We start from the raw sequence: 20,527 nt of genomic DNA on the forward strand, positions 1-20,527 counted from the left end.
CATGAGTCTTTTTCTGAGGTTCCTTAGTAAGAAGATTAAGAATTAACTTTAAATCTTGCTGTTCAGATTCAGAAGAAGAATCAGAAGTAAAAGATATTTTAACTATATTTTAAGAAGTATCTTCTTGAATAAGAAAATAGAAGATAGTCTTTTAAAATTACTTTCTTAAGAAAATCTTCTGAGATTATTTTGTATCTCACTTGCTAGTTAACTCAAACTAGTTCAGTTATTTTACTGAGAGCTGAAAATCTTAATATAGTAGATTTTTCTTTAGCCAGAACTACATCTATTAAATTCTGGACTAGTTTTTAGAAGAACTAGCAAACTATATAATTCTTTTGGAAGACTGTGATTGTGGAAACAGCTTTTAGAGTAAAAACTATAGAAAAATTATTGAAAGAGTAGAGAGTAAGAGAGCAAGCTAGTAAATCTAAGAGATATGAGTAATTATATCTTAAAAACCAGTTAGATTAATACTAACAAGTATACTTTTTGAAGAGAAGTATCAAACTAGAGAGTTTTTTGCAGAGAAGCTTTCAGAAACCAGCTGAGAATATTCTTAAATTTAGTAGTAAAGACTCACATTCAAGATACCAGAGCTAATACTATAAAAATAAAATATATTCTAAGCAGAAAAGTGAGAAGGGCAGCTGGTTTTTTCAGATGTAGCAGCACCAGAAAGCTAGCATATTTTTTATCAGATGGAAAAGATAGCAAACCTGTTAAGTCACTAGAAATCTAGCTTGATTTTTTTCTTAAATGCAGAAAAATTAATAAAAACTACTCTGATTTGCAAGATAGCGTATATTATAACTTGTTTCTAGTTTAAAATCTTAGTTACTATAAGTATTTGAAAAGTTATTTTTCACTAACTAATTCTGATTTCTCAGCTACCAAACAGTATAGAACATACTAGTATTTAGTAGAGATTGGTCAGAATTTGCAGAGATCAATTTGGCTCAGCTATACCAAGAATATCAAGTTAATAGAGCTGATTTAGTGCTGGCATGAGGCTTGGGGAGCAAAAATCAGATGAGAAGAGGCAGAGAGATAAGATGGAAGTATGGAGATGCATCTCAGAAGTCTTTATGCACGCTAGTAATTATAGCTGTATCAAAAGTACAATACCCCCCAACTAAATAACTACAGACCTATGAGTACCTTCTGATTTCAAAATAATCACCAGCTTGAATCTCATCTCAAATAATTTCTAATGCCTAAAAATAATCAGTTTCATTCAATTGCTATTCACATCCAAGCTTTAGCTTTAGTCTCTTGAGAAATACTAGTTAATGAAGTCTCTACTGCTCTAGAAATTCCTGCTAGAACCCTTCAGGCAATTGAAAAACAAGCCAAAGACTGCAGCTATAAGCCTCAAGAGAATCAGTGAATTGATATTTCATTTGTTGAAGATGCAAAGTGATCAGAACACCCTAAAGAGATAGATTCCAGTAAAGAATCTGAGATATTGGATTTGATTCACAAGAATAGAGCTGGCTGAGAGAAATCTACTGAGATTTTTGCCTTTAAATCTGGTATATTCCAAGCTGATTCCCTTTGCAAAGAAGTACCTTAAAGATCAATTGAAGACTCTAGTGCAAGAAGATAGAGCACCAGCACATATTTATTTTGTGCAGAGAAAGTTATATAGTTTACATGGAATAAAGCAGCTGCTTTGGCCAGGGAATTCACCAGATTTAAATGCAATTAAGCCTGCTTAGATGTGGATGAAAAGATGTATGACTTCTTGTGAAGCTCCATGTGAAACCAAGACTGCAAGGGAGATTTGGCTGCAAGCCTGGAATGAGCTTTCACAAGAGAAGATTCAACAGTGAATTAAGTGAATTCCACATCACATTTAAGAGATTATATGGCTTGAGGGAGGGAATGAGTATAAAGAGGGTGGTTATAAGAGTTCTTGAAAGTATAAAGGTCAGTATTTAAAGGGAAAGATCTCAAAATAGCAGAATCTAGAAAGGAATTGCTTAGCTAGTAGATTAGAAGCTGCAGAGACTTTAGCAGCTTTACATCTTGGAGATATGAACACTTGGAAAGATGTACAAGAGAAGAAATAAATCCCTGATCAAAGGTACAGATTGATTCATACTAATTTGGTGGAGTTCAATGTATTTCTGGTACTAGTCTAATTACTAGCATGCGTAAAGACTTCTGAAACACACCTTTATAGATAAGATAAAATAAGAGCTCTAGCTTAGCTTGACACATCTCAACAAAATGTGAGTAAGCAAGAGTCTTGGCAAGGAAAATCAAAATAAGAGAGTGTCTGGTAAGAGATTTTTCAGATAAAAAGAGTGTAATAATACAGCAAGTAGTAGAGATATAGTAAAGAAAACTTGGTAGTTTATTTAAAGAGTGTTATTGAGCCTGTCTCTCAAAATTCAGATGAAAAGATCATGTGGTTGCTAAGTAATAGTGTGAGAAGTGTTTCTGACAGGCGTGAGGCTGGCACCATCTATTTCTACTTATATCTCAACAACCAGCAAGTCAATTCACATGAAACTTGGGAGATTGTTAGGTACAGAAATAGCTTTCAAATGAATGTAGTTTCATCTATTTTGAACAAGAATTGACTGAGTTGTGAAAAGAGAGTGTGTGTGTGCTTGAATGATCTTTATATTAAGAGATAATCTGGTAGAATGTTTAACAAAAGCAAAAGAAGATCAAGCATGATTCTATAACTATAAATAACAAGACAAGATGTATGCATCTGATGATGAAGTGATGTTGTCATCAAGAAACTTATGAATGATAAACTCTTGTAAAAAGTTAGATAACAAGTACTATAGGTTCTTCTTAGTGGTAGAAGCTGTAAAAAATAATGTATATTAACTGAAGCTCTCTCTGAGCTATCAGATTTATAATATCTTTCATGTTTTATTGTTAGAACTGTATTGCATTAGAAAGAGTAAGATACCAATGTGTTCTTCTGCAGTACTGGTAAATGACCATTATGAGTAGAAAGTAGACAAGATTCTAGATGACAAGATGTGCTATTGTAAGAAATATTATCTAGTGAAATGAGAGAGATTCTCTATTAAGAAATTGATGTGGGAATCTGAGGAAAATCTTGAAAATGCACAAGAAGTTCTTAAGAAATACCTATAAAAAAAGCAAAGTCATTCTAAAATAAATAAATCTATATATATTAAGAAAGATAGATATGATAAAAAACAAACATGAAGATCACAACATGCCTACAAAATCAAGAATTCAATAATGACAAGATGTATTATAAGTGTGCTTGAGATGTAGCTGTAACAGTAATAAACTGGCTATAGATAAGTAAGGCTTCAAAGTTGTGAGAATGTTTGGTATGATGACAGATGATACTGCAATGAAAGTAGATATAATAGACAAAGAATCATAAGAAAAATGAATTATGTCTATAATACTCTGAAAATTAAAGAAGACAATATTAGCTAGATAGTTAATGGAAGATATAAGATTGACTTAAACAAAAATTAGTCTGATAATAAGTAAAAATAGTAAAGAAAATCTACAAGACTGATTTCTATAATACTCTGAAGAATTTTGACTTTATCTATTAAATAAGTGATGAAATGATTAAGTGAAACTTAGATGTTTCTAATCTCATTCTCTATCTGGAACAGAATGGTACAGACTGAGATTGTTGGACAAGAAAGCTCAGAGAAACTATCTTTGATAGATTCTTGAGGTCCATGATCTTGATTTCATGATGTGATGCAGAATGACAGTGCTTTATAGAAGATTCTTTAAGATAAAAAATAGTCTGGCAGCAACACATTGGCAAATCCTGATCAGGCCCTCTATGCCCCACAAATTTTAGTCTAATTTTTCATGCTGTGGACAGTCTTAGTGCTCTTGACATCATATAATTGTTCTGGCTTTGCTCCAGGCCACATTTTTGATTTTCTTATTACTCTGAATTTGCTCTGGATGAGTTTTTCTACTTGTAATGGCTCTGGACCTGCTGGACTTCATCAAATTATTCTTTAATTATCTCTTTTACTCACTAGATCAAGCTTCTACTTCTAGCAGTACTTTGTACTCTTAGCTACTTGAAGTTCTGACTTTACATAATTAAATATAAGACAAACATTTTCATTTCTGTAAGAAACTCACTAAGATTTAATTTAGTTGTAAGTAACAAATCAAACTGTAAACATTATAAATTCTCAGAAACCCTTAATTATTTAATACTATATAAAAACTGTATATAAACTAGAATTTTTTTGCTTTCTGTTACTATCTGGTTTCTCATTCTTCTTATTTCTATCATTCATTTCATCTTCAGTTGAACACAGCAAGTTGCTCAGATTTATTAAAAGTAATTTATCAAGATTCATGCATTTCTCAGATATAATGAATGATGATGTATCTGATATGAGAACTCTTTTAAATAATGAATAATTTTGTAAAGATTCTTGCAAGCTTGAACCTGCTGGACAGACAAAATCTTGTAGAGACAGATCTGTATTTATCTCTAAAAGCATTTTAATAGAGTTTTCAGATTCTGTAGTTAACTACTTAACTGGTGATTATGTTACAAGAACTGCTTTGCTGATTATCACTAACTTTTTTAATGAAAGTAAGTCAAGTATTTGCTGGATTTTTTGCAGTATTAGATTATCTAAGCTCAGATTTATCATGTCTAACTATTCTAATTGCAAGTAAGTCTGTTCAAATACTTTGTAATAGAAGTTATTCACTTGTTTATATATAATATTCTCACTCTCATTTACTGTAGTATCATTCTTTATCTTAATATTATTCTCTGTCTCAGCATTAATAAAGATATCTGCATTCTCTGAAGATTCATCTAGCTGTATAACTAGTTTATTCTTATGCTTGCTAAAGAAATTCTGTATCATACTAATAATTTGAGAAATTATTTTATTCACCTGATTAAACTTGACAAAATAATTAAAGATATTTATATCATAAAAAATTCAAATCTGCTGTTTTTGTATCTGACTGAGATGGTCAACTCTATTTATAGTCTAAAGAGTTATATTTGTGTTAATTGCTGGTTTAATTATGATAATATCTAAGCAATAATAATGAATATTAATGCTGAGTGAGCAAGTACTATAAGTTATCACAAGAATTTTAATATTGCTAGTAGAGTTATTGAAGATATCTTGTATCTCTTGGTGTTTCTGAGATAACTGACCAGTCTATAAGAAAAGAATATTATACTTTAAAAACTTTAAAAAGACTTTAATATAAAATTTAACAGTCAGATATACTATAAAAACAAGAAAATAATGTTTCTCAGTATCAATAATCTTTTAAATAATCTTGAGAAAAGTTAGATATTTTGATATTGTAGCATAAAGAAATTCTGCAATCTATATATAGTCTGCTAGAATTTAGAAAATATTAGTATTAGTAATCATTCTGCTTATTAATTAGATGATTCCCTGGAATGAATGCTGTTTTTAATTAATATCTTGAGAAAGATTGTCTTTGTGCTTGTGGACTATTGACATGAATAGATTTTTCAAGATAAAAGAGAAGAACACATGTCTAAGTTATTAATAGATAGCTATATTAAAGCCTCTGCTGATATTATTTTCATTCTCAGAAAATTCCTGTATATTGCCAGCAGATTCTTTTTTTAGTAATGTAACAAGATGTAAATATACTTGATAATACTGTGTGAGTTGTCTAATCTGTATTATTTGATATTTAATTATTTGTACAGTATAACTAAAGATATTTCTGCTGATAGTAATGATTTTCTGTTTACTCTCAAGATTCATTATGTGGCTATAAGTTCACTCAAGCTGAATATGATTTAGAATTTGAGACTAGACAAGCATTATAAAATAAGATGACTTTCTTAAGGCATTTACTGTATTTGTTTGAGAAATGTAAAAGCAATTAAATATTACAAAATCTGAAGAAACTTGTGCTTTCAGTAATAAATGAGAGTCTTAATCAGATTAAGTTAAGATATACTGTCTTCAAATTTACTAATCTATCATAACTTGGAAACTGGATGGAAAGAATAACTCAAACTTAGAAAGATTAGTTAAGAAAATTATATGTTGCTTACTAGCATAAATGGGAAAAATAAATTTCTGGCAGCAGAACTATGTTTGGGTTCAAGTGCATGAACTATTCCAGACAAGTAGATTTATATTGAATGGCAAGATGATTGACCAGCTTGTGGTTATGATAACAGTTCTTAATTATTAATGAACAGAATATATAAGAAGTCAAAAGATTAATATATTATCTGCATAATCTGCAATATACAGTGGTGCATTTATTAATATATTACAAATTTATACTGGAATTCTGTATAAGATTTATAGTATAATTGAGGTGAAATTACCTGTAATATCTTAAAAGTCTTTGTCAAAAAGCTGTAATCTTGATAAATAATAAATCTACTTCATAAACAATATTATTTGTAGTGCACATGTTGTTCCAGCAACAGAAGACAAGTTTTTGCATGAAGATAAAAGACTTTTTTATATTAATAACTATATTAACTGAAATCAGTATACAAGTTTATATGATCTGAATTTTATAAACACTGGTACAGTACTAGCAAATAAGTTTTTCTCAAAACTTTAACAAGAGATAGCAAATAGAAAAGCAAAATCTGATAGAGAATCTGAGAAAGAATTAACTGAGTAATTAAAATATTCAAGAATACTTATCAGTAACTGAAAAGTTTCAGTAAATTATTAAATACATTCTTTTTACTGTTCTACTTAATAATATTGCAATGAATTATTTATATTAAAGATGAGATAGAACATCTTTATGATGATTATATAGTTAGTTGGATGGCCATAATATCTAGCTGTATGACAGATGTGCATATCTGTCAGAGTCTTGCCATACAGCTAGATATATATTTTAACATGACTTTAAGGCTCTGTCATCTATACTCTGTAACTATATTAGTGAAGATTAAAGTATTTTCTGCAGCTATATGAAATATAAAGTAACTAGTTATCTAACTGGCTAACTAGTTACAGAGTACTCTGTAACTCAGTTAACTAACTTGTTAGTTAGTCAGTTATATAATTCATAACATCTCTTAACTTCTTACAGTAACTTTACAGGCCCCAGTTCATGTTTTGCATTCTGGAACTTGATGAGTTGCATGGTTTTTTTTTAATTATTTATTACATGTGATTTAATTTGAGAATCTGTTATTTACTAAGTGATTTTCTTGAGTAATACTAATAATAATTCTCAGGAATACATTCTCCAGGCAAAGCTGTACAGCTAGCACCAGATTACTGAAAGTTAAAGATTGAAAAGTGTTAGTGATTAAACATAAACTGAAAATTAACTGTAACACATATTAATTACTATATTACTTTATTGAATGAGAGATACATCTACAACAGATATTTAAGAAGAAGCTTAGCATATAAAAGAACAGAAAGAAACTACTTGATATTATTTAATAAATAATTACTTAATATAATTCTATTTTTTATGATTATCTGACTCTCTAGACACAATATTATCTAACAGCAATAGCTCAGAAATGCAACAACAATCAAAAGTACTATTTATTCAGAGAAGAGCTTGCACATTTAAACTTAATTTCTTTATCAGATAGTAATTATTCTTAGTCCAACTCTGTTTCTTCTAATATTAATGTTGAAGAAATTATTGAGATACATAAACAGACTTGAAAACAACAGTTTCTAGATGCTACTGCAAAGCTTTAATGTATAGTTCTTACTGAGCAGAATACTAGCAGTAGCAGAATGAATGATACTTTGCTTGAATTAACAAATATAATTGTTCAATATTTAGAACAGAGAGGCACTATAATATATAGTGTAGAAGATCTTGTCAGCAACTATAAAAGTATGTCAAAGAAAAGAACAAGTATAGCAGATGACTCAGCTCTAATTTCATGTGTCTTCTTTTCATAATTAAGAACACTGCTTTAAAATAAGCTTGATCTTGACTGAAAAGATACTTAAATTTGGTACTTTGAGCTGCTGGACAATAAGCTGCTGAAAATCTGTAGAAAGTATAGCTGTTTTCTGATTTAAATCTTGACAGAGTATCAGATGATCAACTGATACTGCAATCTGAATATCTTGTCAATACAGATTAATTTAGTGAAATGATTGAGAGTGTCTGAACAAGAGTAGTGCAGATATAATATAATGGCAGATGTAATATCAGTAATATATCAAGTACTTCATCTAATAAATTAAATAAGATAAAAGCTAGAAGAATAAGTCTTATTATCTTTGTAAGATATAACAAGTTTCTAACATTATATGTTAGCTTTATGATATTGCAAGTTTTGTACAGAAGCACTTCATGAAAAAGACTTGTAATATTATAATGAAAAAACTCTCTAAATTAATAGCTAAAAAGTAGAAAGAGACTGCTGTAGATCTTCTTTTCAAAAATAGCTTTACATGTTTCAATTCAGAGAAAAAGATATATAATGTCTTTCTAAAGTGCCTATCTGATGAAATCTGCTATTAAGAAGCCTGGAATAGCAGAATGGCAAGAGATGCTTTCTGAATCTAATAGTATATATTACTGTCAGTCAGTTTCTCTATAATAGAAGTATGTACAGCTCTGCTGTAAATACACACACTATATATTTCTTTGATTCTCTGTCTGCTGGTTACATTATTTAAGTGTTAACATGTTTGTGCCACACTATCAAGAAGTATGAGACTGGTAGTCATGAATATATCAGATTTGAGAGCCAAGCTATACAGAGTAAGCTGCTTTACAGATGCTGAGTTAATTACTTTAAAAGCTAACTAGTACTGTACTTTAATAGATGTTTTTGAATATCTATAAGCTGTTTGAAACTGACAGACAGAAGAATAACAATTATATATTTGCAAAACTATTCTTGATAAAGTAAGAGCTTATATAGAATAGAATGCTTAAAAGAAGAGAAAGTCTGCTGCTGCTAATATTATTAATAAGTATGAGAATAGTTTGAATAATTTGGTGAAGCTAGACTTTGTGAAAGATACTGACAATAGTAATGAGTGTGCATTGCAGTATAGTGATATTGGAATTCTGAATAATAGTACTTTAGTTGGTCTGACATGAAGTTAACTCCAGTTTGTTAAATTGTACTAACAGATGTGAATCAAAAATATAGAAGCTTGTTGACATTAAGAATATTGACTTGGAGTATATCTATAATCTTACAAACAAGATATCTGATATTAATAAAGACAATAGAAATGACAGAAATAATAAGATTCATAAAGCCAACAGAGATAATAGAGATAATAAAGATGATGAAGATAATAGAAAGAGTAGTTCTCATGTTCTTGAGAATACAGAGTGTGAGAAGGCCAGAAAATAATAATTGATAGATAAAGCTTGCTAATCTAGTTATACAGCATAAAATAGTCAGGCTGTATAGTAAGATTAATAGTATTGAAGAGTGTATATAAGATTCTGTGTAATTGTGTTTTTCACATCAGTAGTAGTGAATTACCTGGCTGCATTACTAGATTTATTTTCTACAGTAAAGTTAAAAGCAGCATATTCATTATCACTTCTGATGTTAGCAGCAGCAGTATGAAATAAGATATTAATGCATTTGATGATAGTATTGTTTATATTAATTGTAATAATAATTATATAAGCAACACCATCAGTAGAGTGAACAAAAATATCAATAACATCTTTATTGCTATCATTAACATCAATATAAAAGAAAGCAGCTTGTGTGAATCAATAGAAAATAACAGATCTAGTAGATACAACAGAGTTGTTGAAAATAATAGCATTCACAGAATATACTAAATTAACAGCAGATATAGCAAAGGCACTTATTATATTAGAAGTTGCTTGGAATCATTACAGAGAAAAATACTTACCAGGGTGAGTTCAGGAAAGTGACATAAGCACAGACACTCTGGCTGCCCAGACACCCAGGGCTAGCCCTGGGCCTGGTAGGGATTTGCCAATACAGCATTTAATGGCTTCAGAGTTAAGTCTATAAAACTCTTACACAAGTACACTCATATATTTTATGCTGTATAGATGATGTAGATTGACTATATTAAAACTATAGTATTCTTCTTGAAGTCTTAAAAGCTGATAAATAAGTCTGATAGTGAATTCTGGAATCTATATTCATATTAGAATAACAAGAGAGACAAATAAAAACACATGTCACATATTATGACAGATTTGAGTCTGATGTTCTAAGCAATACACACATGATTCTTGACCGATATTCTATATATATGGTGTGAATTTGTCTAAGCAGTCTGTAAATATCAAGTATATGCAGATGGAATATAGAAGACCATCTTTCTTATTATAAAAAATAGAATCTTTTGATGATAATATTATAATGAGCTAGATTGAAAGAAATAATAATGCTTGCATCCAGACAGAGTAAAAGAAAAAGAAGAAGAAAAAGAGTGAAGAACTCTTTATTTATATTCATACAGCAATGTACTAAAATTGCTAGTTCTATAATTTGTTAATAGACAACACAATAATAAATAACAAGTAATATAGCAACCAGATAAGCAATCAAACAAAGAAATAATAATATGATAAAATGCTGAACTTTTGTAATAAAATAATTAATGTTCTATAATAAAGAATATGAAGAATGTCTACTACAACTGGTGATGATATGCATGTAGAATATCTATATAGACAAGTGATAGAGATGCAGAAGTCTGCACATTCAAGAACCTATAATACTTCACTAATAACAGGAGATAGCTATGATAATATATGAAAAAACCACCTTGGTGGCTCTATATCTTGAAGTGTAAGGCCTCTGGAGAGAAGAATAGTATTATGAATGTAGGTCTAGATCAATCTTGCATCAGATAATGTTGAATATTTGGAATACCATGTGGTCATATCTCTGAATGTATAAGAATTGCACAATTCTCATGAATTATGGAAATCTTAGTGTTCAGTCTTCTAGTTAGCAGACCTATATGTTTTACACATGACTCCTTTCTATCAGTTGTGGGCATTACACCTATTTAGCTCTTTCATACCCTAAATCTAAAATGAGCTATAGAGTCTATGTTGGGTCCTCTTCCAACATATTATTTAATATTATTAGCTGATAATGTTGTTCATATTTCTTCTAATACTGATGTTTAAAAATCTCTATATCTTCTTACTTCTCTTCATGGTAAAATGTCACAAATTCAGATTGAGATTGAAAATATGCAAGTATTTATTAATTAGCTTGCTACATATCTAACCACTAGAATAAAAGAACCTTATAATACAGCTGAAACTAATTTTGTATATTTACTCTATTATTCTTGTTTATTCCAGACTAATTACTGTATAAATAAACATTACTTCTTCTATTAATAATCTAACTGATGCTGTTACTTCTGGATTTTAGAATATTGTGAATGTATTTTGCATAATTTATTATTCTTCTGATTCTGTACCTGCTGTTATATCTTTGTCTGTTGCCACACTATCAGTTATAGTACTGTTTGTTGTTATATTATCAGTTCTAATAACTTCTGAATTATGTCTGTTTTTGACTAGCTTGCCTCTATTATAGCTGTATTTTAAGTGTTCTTGTAGTATCTCTTCTTATTATTAAGTCTTCTTTTTATATGTAGATTTGTTTGTCTTCTGGTAGCTATACCTTTTTTAAGGTTTTTCTCAGATTCATATATTGATTTCTTAATAGAGAATTCTTTTCACTTCACTAGATAATATTTCTTATAATATTACATCTTGTTGTCTAAGATTTTGCTTACTTCTCACTCATAATAATTATTTATCAGTACTATAAAGAGATGTATTAGTGTCTCACTCTTTCTTATATAATATAGTTTCAATAATGAGACATAAAAAATATTATAAATCTGATAGCTCAGAAAGAGCTTCAGTTAATATATATTAGTTTCTATAGTCTCTACTACTGAAAAGAGTCTGTAGTACTTGTTGTTTAACTTTTTATAATAGTATATTATTTGTAAGTTTCTTGATAATAATATTACTTTGTCATCAGATACATATATCTTGTCTTGTTGTTTATAATTATAAAACTATACTTAATCTTCTTTTACTTTTATTAAATATTCTACCAGACTATTTTTTAATGTAGAGATTATTCTCAGTCTTCTATTGAATATCATCTGTATATTATCAGTCAACTTCTGAATCTTATCTGATTCTCTAAATTCAAAGCTGTATATTACTTTAAACAGAGATATATATAATGTGAAGTATTCTGATCTCTTATATGCAAACTCTGCATACATAAGTTACTTCTCTTAATTATCTTGTTTATAATTATAATAAATACAGAGATATCTTTTCAAGATCTTGTTCAGTGTCTTTATTTAACTATCTGTTTATAAGTAAAATACTGTACTAAGTTTTTATCTAACTTTTATATGAAAATATAGCTCTGACCAATATTGGCTTGTAAAGACAGATTTCTAGTCTAAGATAATATTATCTGAAAATCTGAAGTTCTTGAACATCTTTTTCAGTAAGAGATGTACTATCTTTAGTGTATTAATCTTCTTTCTACACACAAGAAAATATGCAAGCTTTGTAAATTAATTTATAATAATCAGAACTGTATTATATAAATTTCTTTTCTCTCTCTACTTAAAGAAAGATCTGTTATAAAGTTTATGAATATTAAACATCAGAAACTACTGAATATTAGTAATAAAGTAAGTAACTTATATAGTTTGTGCATTAGAGTTTTTTCTTGTTAGTAGATTTGGTATTTATGTATATATATCTGAATATCTTATCTTATTAAGTATTATTTATATTTTCACTAAAGTGAGACAAATGTCTTTACTATATTAAAGTAACTAGTAAATAAATTATTATGATAAACTTATAGTAGTTTCTGTTTAAGAACTAAATTACTGAGAATATATATTCTGCTGCTTTTTATTGAAAGATCTTGTTTATTTATTTTTTACTCTGACTGCTGGAATTCTATTTTAGTAAATCTTGCTTGTATAAAGAAATTGTTTCTCTATATCTCTAGTAACAGATCTAATATACTTACAGTTAATTTATTATAGATTTTTTTGTCTTTTGTTACTATATTTACATATATATAAAGAATCCAGAATCTTCTCTAATTTCTATATTAAGTTCCCCCAGGATTTCTGACTGGTACTTCTTGAACTAACTTAATTATTATCTTGATATCACTAGATCTTTTCTGCACTATCTTTACTCTGCTGCTTTAAACAGTATAAGTAGCATGTCTTTAAATACTTTCTTTATTAAAGAAAGTTTCTTTAAATAAGTCTTATTCTGAAATGTTATTTGTGTCATGTTGTTTAAGTGTATATATTGGCAGACTGATATTTTCTTTTAGTTTAATATAGTCTGGTCTTTATAATAATATATCAGCTAGTTTATACTTTCCAGAGTGATAGAGAATCTCAAAGTCATATACTCTGAGAATCTCAATTCATCTTATATATTATTATTGTGCCATCTTGTTTGTGAAGTTTAAAAATAAACAAAGATTTGTATAGTCTGTAATAATTTCTACAGAATACTTCATCTCTTTTAAGTACTACTATTAATAAATAAATACTCAGACAATAGCTAATATCTTCTTATCTAGTATACCATAGACTTATTAAGTCTAATCAAACTTGAATAATTAGTAGATAACTAAGTATTATCTACCTTCAAATAACTGTAGTAATATTATATCTGCAGTATATTTTAAAGCATTCATCTTCAGATATATTTTATATTCTGAATTATAGTGTCAGATAATAGACTTTCTGAAGAAGACTGTCTGTAACTTATAAAACATTTCTCTGACAGCAAATATCAGAAGAAATAATTCTTTCTTCTGTTTATTTTCACTACTCTTCAAGAGATCTGTTAATAGCATTATAATAACTAACTACTTATGTATAAATCTTTTATAGAAGTTCACAAAACCCAGAAATATCTGAATATTATGAAAACTTTATAGTAAAGTCTACTTTATAATTATCTGTATCTGCTTTGAGTTCATCTTAATATCTTCAGTATTAATAATATATTGAAGGTACAAAATTATTTATCTTTTGAAAGCATACTTAGCAAGTTTTGTAAATCACTAATATTCTCTTAAATGCTTTATAACTAGTTTAATATGTTTCTCATACTCCTTCTCTAAGACTGAGAAGATAAACATATTATCTAGATAAACTACACAGAATATATTAATCAGATCTGCCAGTGCTCTATTAATATAGAACTGGAAGATCACTACTACATTTGATAATCTAAAAAATATAACAAGATACTCAAAACTTTTAAACTTTATACAAAATATAATCTTCTATTTGTTCTCTTTTCTGATTCTAATTCAGTGATAAACATCATATAAATTCACTTTAGAAAAGTAGTATGCTTTTGCTAGTTAGTTTAATATCTTATCTATCAACAGCAGAGAGTAACAGTTCTTTATTATAACTGTATTAAGATTATAATAATTAATACAGAGTCTGAGTTCTTCATTAGCCTTAAGCACAAATATGTTATGAATCTTGCAGCACAATGACAGAACACACAGAATGATTGGATGACACTTGACAAGGCAGAATTACAAACCATTGTGAAAGAACCTTAAGATGAGAATCATGTGACCAGCAATAGAACTGATAAGCTGACCAATTGCACTGAGCATGATAGAATTGATCAGAGAACATAGCAAACATATTATGATACAATAGATAGGACAGCTTAGTGGAACTATCACCAGAGAAGTATCATGTATATAAGAACACTTATTATCAGAGATTTAATAGACTTGTTTATTGTGATCAATCTTCTTACTTATCTACTAGATACCTTTGAATCAGATACTTTTATATCTTGATTACTTTCTATACTACTGAAGTTCTGTAATACTGTACAACTGTATCTGATTTTGCTACTCTTGAGAAGACTTTATAATCTTGCTCTGACTCTGTTATATCTGCACAGAAACTTTTTATTATTAGAGCAAGACTGGTGGCTTAACTAAAGCACTATTGAATTATTGATCACTACTCCAATCTGTTATTACTTACTGTGATACTCTTTGACTCTCAAAGATTCAACAGTGTCACACAAATACATAACATATTAATTACTTCTGACTCAGAAGAGAATATACCTGAGATTTCAGAGATTATATATAAAGAAAGAACTTTCTGTATCATGTTAAAAGATAAAAATATAATTCCACTTCATATCAAGATCTAACAGAATATAGAAACTATGTCTGCATTCAAAGCACCAGCTATTAATACTCAAGATCTTATAAATAGGATCTTGCAGCTTGAACAGATTATCAAGAAACTTGGAGAGCAGAATCATGAATTGAAAGATCATAATAAGCAGCTTGAGATCCAGATCATGATTATCTTATTCACTGGACAACAGAAAAAGAAAGATAAAGCTAAAGTTAATTCACCAGAACTCTTCAAGAGCAAACAGAGAAAATTACAAGCTTTCTTGAGTTAACTATACATCTACATGAATATGAAAGGCAAAGAACTCAACAGTAACAAGAACAAGATAATGATAGCAGTATTATATCTTTGTGAAGCAGTATTCAATTAGTTCATCATCTATCTGCAGAATTACTACAAGAAAAATGAAGATAATCAGAATAACAACATACTCAAGATTATTAATAGTTACAACATCTTTATTTAAACATTGAAAACCACTTTCAGAGAAGTCAAGAAACAAACTGTAGCAGTCCAGCAGCTATATCATATATGACAAAAAAAATCATCACAAGACTATGCTGTAAGATTCCAGCAAGTCTGTATTAATACTGATTAGAACAACAAAGCCTTAGCTAACACTTTCTATCAAGAACTATTTAATAAGATCAAAAACAAAATAGTGCAATTGGAAAAACAACTATACATTCTGACTAAAATAATTGAAGTGGCAGTCAGAATCAGAAACCAACTTTATGAATGAAAGATGAAAAAACAAGAAAAAGTACTATAAAAGAGAGCTAGTCTGTTAAATCATACAGGAAATCAAGATCAGAACAAGCAAGTACAATCAGATTCTTATAAATATACACTTATAAAGCTAGACACAACAAAGTTTAACACTCTTGATGAGAAAGAGAAAGAATGAAAGAAAAAGAAAAAACTATGCTTCTACTATATCAAGCTGAAACACTGAGCAAGATAATGCAGAGCAAAGAAGACAGATTAAAAAGACAAGAAACTCAGAGCAATCTTAAAAGAAAATGGAGAAGACTTTAAAGTAAAATAATATCTTTAAGTAACAACTCAGAAAGAGCAAACTGAAGAAGAACTTCAACAACAGTTCAGAAAGATATTCAAAGATCAAATTATGAAAGCTTATCTGAAGCTACTCCAGCAGCCAGAAAGTGAACCAAAATGTCAAAACAAGCTGAATGATGAAAAATGAAAGTTATATGAAGAATTATGTACAAGAATAAGAAATGAATCAAGTGATGATTGAGAGATTCAACTACTTAACTGCAAATATTATTACAGATAAAAAATGAACAAAATTCAAGATCCAAAACATAAGAAACATACTTAATACTCAATCTATAGATGTTCATGCAAACTTCACCAGAAACAACAAGAAGAGTTTAAATAATAGATACAGATTACAGAAGACTTTATGTATTACAGAGACTATAGCTGCAACATCAAAAATTATCAGCATTGCAGATGTAATACTGAGAAGAAAGAATGAGAGATATCAGACTTACAGAATATCTCATATATAAAATACTTAGATCACACCAGAATTTATTGAAGCTTTTATTACAAGACTAATTGCTCTATTCATCAAGATAGAAAGAATAATAAATATTATTCACAATCACTAAAGAAGCTGCAAGCAACCCAGAAACAAGATAACAGCAATGACAAAGAATATTGATTGAACAAGAAAGAAAAGCTCATACTAAAATTAAAAAAAGAGCTAAGCTGGAAAATACTAGAATTTAAGAAACATAAAGAAGATATCATAAAAAAATTAAGTCTTATAAAAAGTGAGATACTTGAAGAGAAAAAATACTTAACAGCAAGAACACTACAGATTCAAGGCAATCAATTATACTGAACAATATGTGAAGAAAACAACAGATTATTAGTGATAATAATGTGTGAACAGTACTGGAGTGAAAAACAAAAAGAGATAAAAGAATCAGACTACTCTTGCCATAACAAATTTAAGTATGAATGCCAATGCAAATTCCACAAAAATAAGAGATTTTGGAAAATGGCAAGATTTCTGCATGATTTAGAAGAATGTGAAACCTGTACAGAATGCAGAGACAACAAGTATATATAAAGAATACACAAGATCTGATATACTAATAAAGAAAATTGCATAATATATAAACAGGCACTCAAGACAACTCTTGTTAATTCAGAAAACAAGTAGACTATCATAAACAAGAGTCTGTAAGCAGTATGAATAGGCAAGCAAAACTGTTAGCCATTAATAAACAAATTTGTCATCTCAGAGTTACAGTAATCTTACTTGAATCAAAATGTGCAACAGTCTTAGTGAACTCAGAAGTAACTGGACTATTTATTAACAGAAGATTTACCAAATAAGCTGGTATTGTGAAGCAAATAAAGAAATACTTCTATCAGTTATCAGAACTAAAAGAAGGAACTCTGAACAGAGTTGAAGAAGAGATATACTTCATTAAAATAAGAATAGAACAATATTATGAGAAAGTGCATTTCAAAGTAACAAATCTAGAGAACTATAATATAATCTTGAAATACTCTTAATTGAAACAGCACAATCCAGAAATAGACTGGCAAGAAGAAAAGATTAGACTGACAAACTATAGATGCTCTCTTGAACCAGAAAGTCATGATCAGAGATTCATACTCAGAAACAACTTAGATAAGATACTGACTGTAATAAGTCAGGTCAATCAGAAAATACCACATGAAGAACAATCAATTAATATTACAAAGACCTATGAAAACCTGACTTATAACAAAAAAGCAGATCAAATAATAAAGAAATTCAATAACTTAGTGCAGCTGCAAGTACAAAAGAATGACCAGAATGAAGAAATCAAAAAGACTCTATCAAGAGAATTTTGAGAATACATTAATATATTTAGAGAAAAAAATCAGAGCAACAGCTTACCAAAGCATGAATTCTGAAACCATAAAATAAAGCTACAAGAAGGAAAGCAACTAACAAAACTGCTAATATACAGGTTAAACAAAAAAGAATCAGCTGAAGTGAAGAAATATATTAAAAACAATCTTCAAAAAAATTACATAAGAGAGTGAATATCACCAGCAGAATACTCAATACTGTTTGCATCAAAGAAAGATAAAACTCTACAACTATGTATGAATTATAGACAGTTGAACAGCATTATAGTCAAAAACTGTTATCTGATACTACTGATCAAGAAAGTGCAAGACAGATTGAGAGAAGTAACATGGTTTACTCTAATTAATATTAAAGATACTTATCATCAGATACAAATTAAAGAAAATGACAAATGGAAAACAAATTCCAAAACAAAATATCTTGATGATGTGGTTATATATACCAAAGAAGACTGAAAGAATCACACTGCAAAGATTAAAAAAGTACTAGAAAGACTACAGAAATATAATCTACCAGCAAAACTGAAAAAGTATGACTTCCATAAGAAAGAAATTAGATACCTCAGACACATCATATTAATGGAAGAAATACAGATGGAACCAGGAAAAATTGATAAGATACTATAGTAGCTGACACTAAAAGAAGTCAGAAAAGTGCAGATGTTCTATAGACTAGCAAACTACTACTAATAATTTATACATGAATTTTTGAAGGAAGCAAGACTGCTCATACAGCTATTCAAAAAAGACAAACTATTTAGATGAATAACAGAGTGCAAACAAGTATTTAAAGCAATAAAAAACAAATTCAGAAAAGAAGAAATGAGAAGGCACTATAATCTGACAAAAAGATGTATAATTGATACAGATGCATCAGGCTGCATAATAACAGAAAGACTATAATAATCAGATAAATAGAAAGACTGAGATTAGTCACATGCTATACAAGAACAATAACACCAGCTGAACAGAACTACAATATTCACAATAAAGAACTACTAGTAATAGTAGCATTACTAAAGAAATAAAAGATTAAACTACAAGAAAATTAATATTAAACAGAAATTATTCCAGATCACAACAATCTGCAATACTTTATGACAACAAAAGAGCTTATGAGAAGACAAGCCAGGTGGTACACAGATGTACTGATACACTATAACTTCAAGATAAGACACTGCAAAGGCATGGAAAATGCCTGAATGGACATGCTAAGCCAAAGACCAGATCTGATGAAAAAAGAACAAGATTCAAGAACACTCTTTAAAAAATTGAAAGAAATAAAGAATATGATTCTGGATCAACAGACATTAAGAGCAACAAGAATTATTACAGAAGAATCAGACATTAAAGAAAGAATTAAAGAAGCAATAAGAAAAGATGAATACATAAGAAAGATTGACAAAGAAAATAAAAACTTCAAGAAAGAAGATGGAATGATACTATATCATAAGCTGATATATATACTCAAAAAGGTCAGAAAACAAGTAATGGTATAAGAATATGATACAGTTACTTCAGAATATTTTGGAACTGACAAGATGATAGAGAAGATTATAAGAACTTACTATTGGTCAGAAATGTAGACAGATATTCAATAATGTGAGAATTGTACATATGAATTGGCGTGACAATGAATCTATAGAAGAAATTGTATGTGGAAAAGAGTATACAAGGTAAAAAATCTGGTATTGGCAACTATGTATGACTTGTAGACAAGATTGCTACTGGCTCTCAACAAGAAGTTCATACAGTGGTGACCTTTTATGTGTGCTCACAAGCACATGACTTAGTGCCTTGTGAGAACACATGTACTTCCAACAGCTTGCAAGCTGAGGCCCTGGGCCCTTGCAGGTGTTATTTATCTGTGTAAGAGGTTTGCAGGTGAATTCTTACAAACAATATATTAAAGAATGTGAGATGTGTGCATGAAGCAAAACCAACAAAAATCAACCATATGAAAAACTGCAACCAATACTACAACTGCAAGAACTATGAAAATTTATAGCAATGGACTTCATCACAAAACTTCTGAACTTAAAGAACATGAAAGAAAAGAAGTACAACTCAATACTAGTAATTATTAACAGATTAACAAAATACAGATACTTTATATCATTCAGAAAAGCAACAACAGCACCAGACACAGCAATGATAGTACTATAAAATATACTTGCTAATTACAGAATGCCAGAAGAGATAATTACAGATCAAGACACCAGATTCACAAGCAAATTCTGGACAACATTAATGGCACAACTGGAAATCAAACAAAAAATATCAACAGCCTACTATCTATAAACAGATGAACAGACAGAATAATTAAATCAAATCTTGAAGCAATATCTGCAAGAATATGTTAACTATCAACAGAATAATTAAGTTATGCTACTGCTCATGGCATAATTAGCTTA

General features: G+C 29.1%; 2 protein-coding genes across 2 annotated transcripts; both read left to right on the forward strand.

Annotated features, from left to right (window-relative positions):
* Nucleotides 1–8,697: 8,697 nt before the first annotated feature.
* On the forward strand, nucleotides 8,698–9,340 carry CIMG_13349 (uncharacterized protein; the record flags this gene model as incomplete). The annotated part of the gene is made up of 4 exons (XM_001244835.2): nucleotides 8,698–8,733; nucleotides 8,798–8,880; nucleotides 9,009–9,063; nucleotides 9,131–9,340. 4 exons carry the CDS (start codon nucleotides 8,698–8,700, stop codon nucleotides 9,338–9,340), a joined length of 384 nt encoding a protein of 127 aa, XP_001244836.2.
* A 5,894-nt stretch (nucleotides 9,341–15,234) lies between these two features.
* CIMG_13350 (uncharacterized protein) lies at nucleotides 15,235–15,480 on the forward strand (the record flags this gene model as incomplete). The annotated part of the gene is made up of 1 exon (XM_001244837.1): nucleotides 15,235–15,480. One exon carries the CDS (start codon nucleotides 15,235–15,237, stop codon nucleotides 15,478–15,480), a length of 246 nt encoding a protein of 81 aa, XP_001244838.1.
* Between the last annotated feature and the right edge of the window lie 5,047 nt (nucleotides 15,481–20,527).

The sequence above is a fragment of the Coccidioides immitis genome (assembly GCF_000149335.2).
Source record: "Coccidioides immitis RS genomic scaffold supercont3.4, whole genome shotgun sequence".
NCBI classification, from domain to species: domain Eukaryota; kingdom Fungi; phylum Ascomycota; class Eurotiomycetes; order Onygenales; family Onygenaceae; genus Coccidioides; species Coccidioides immitis.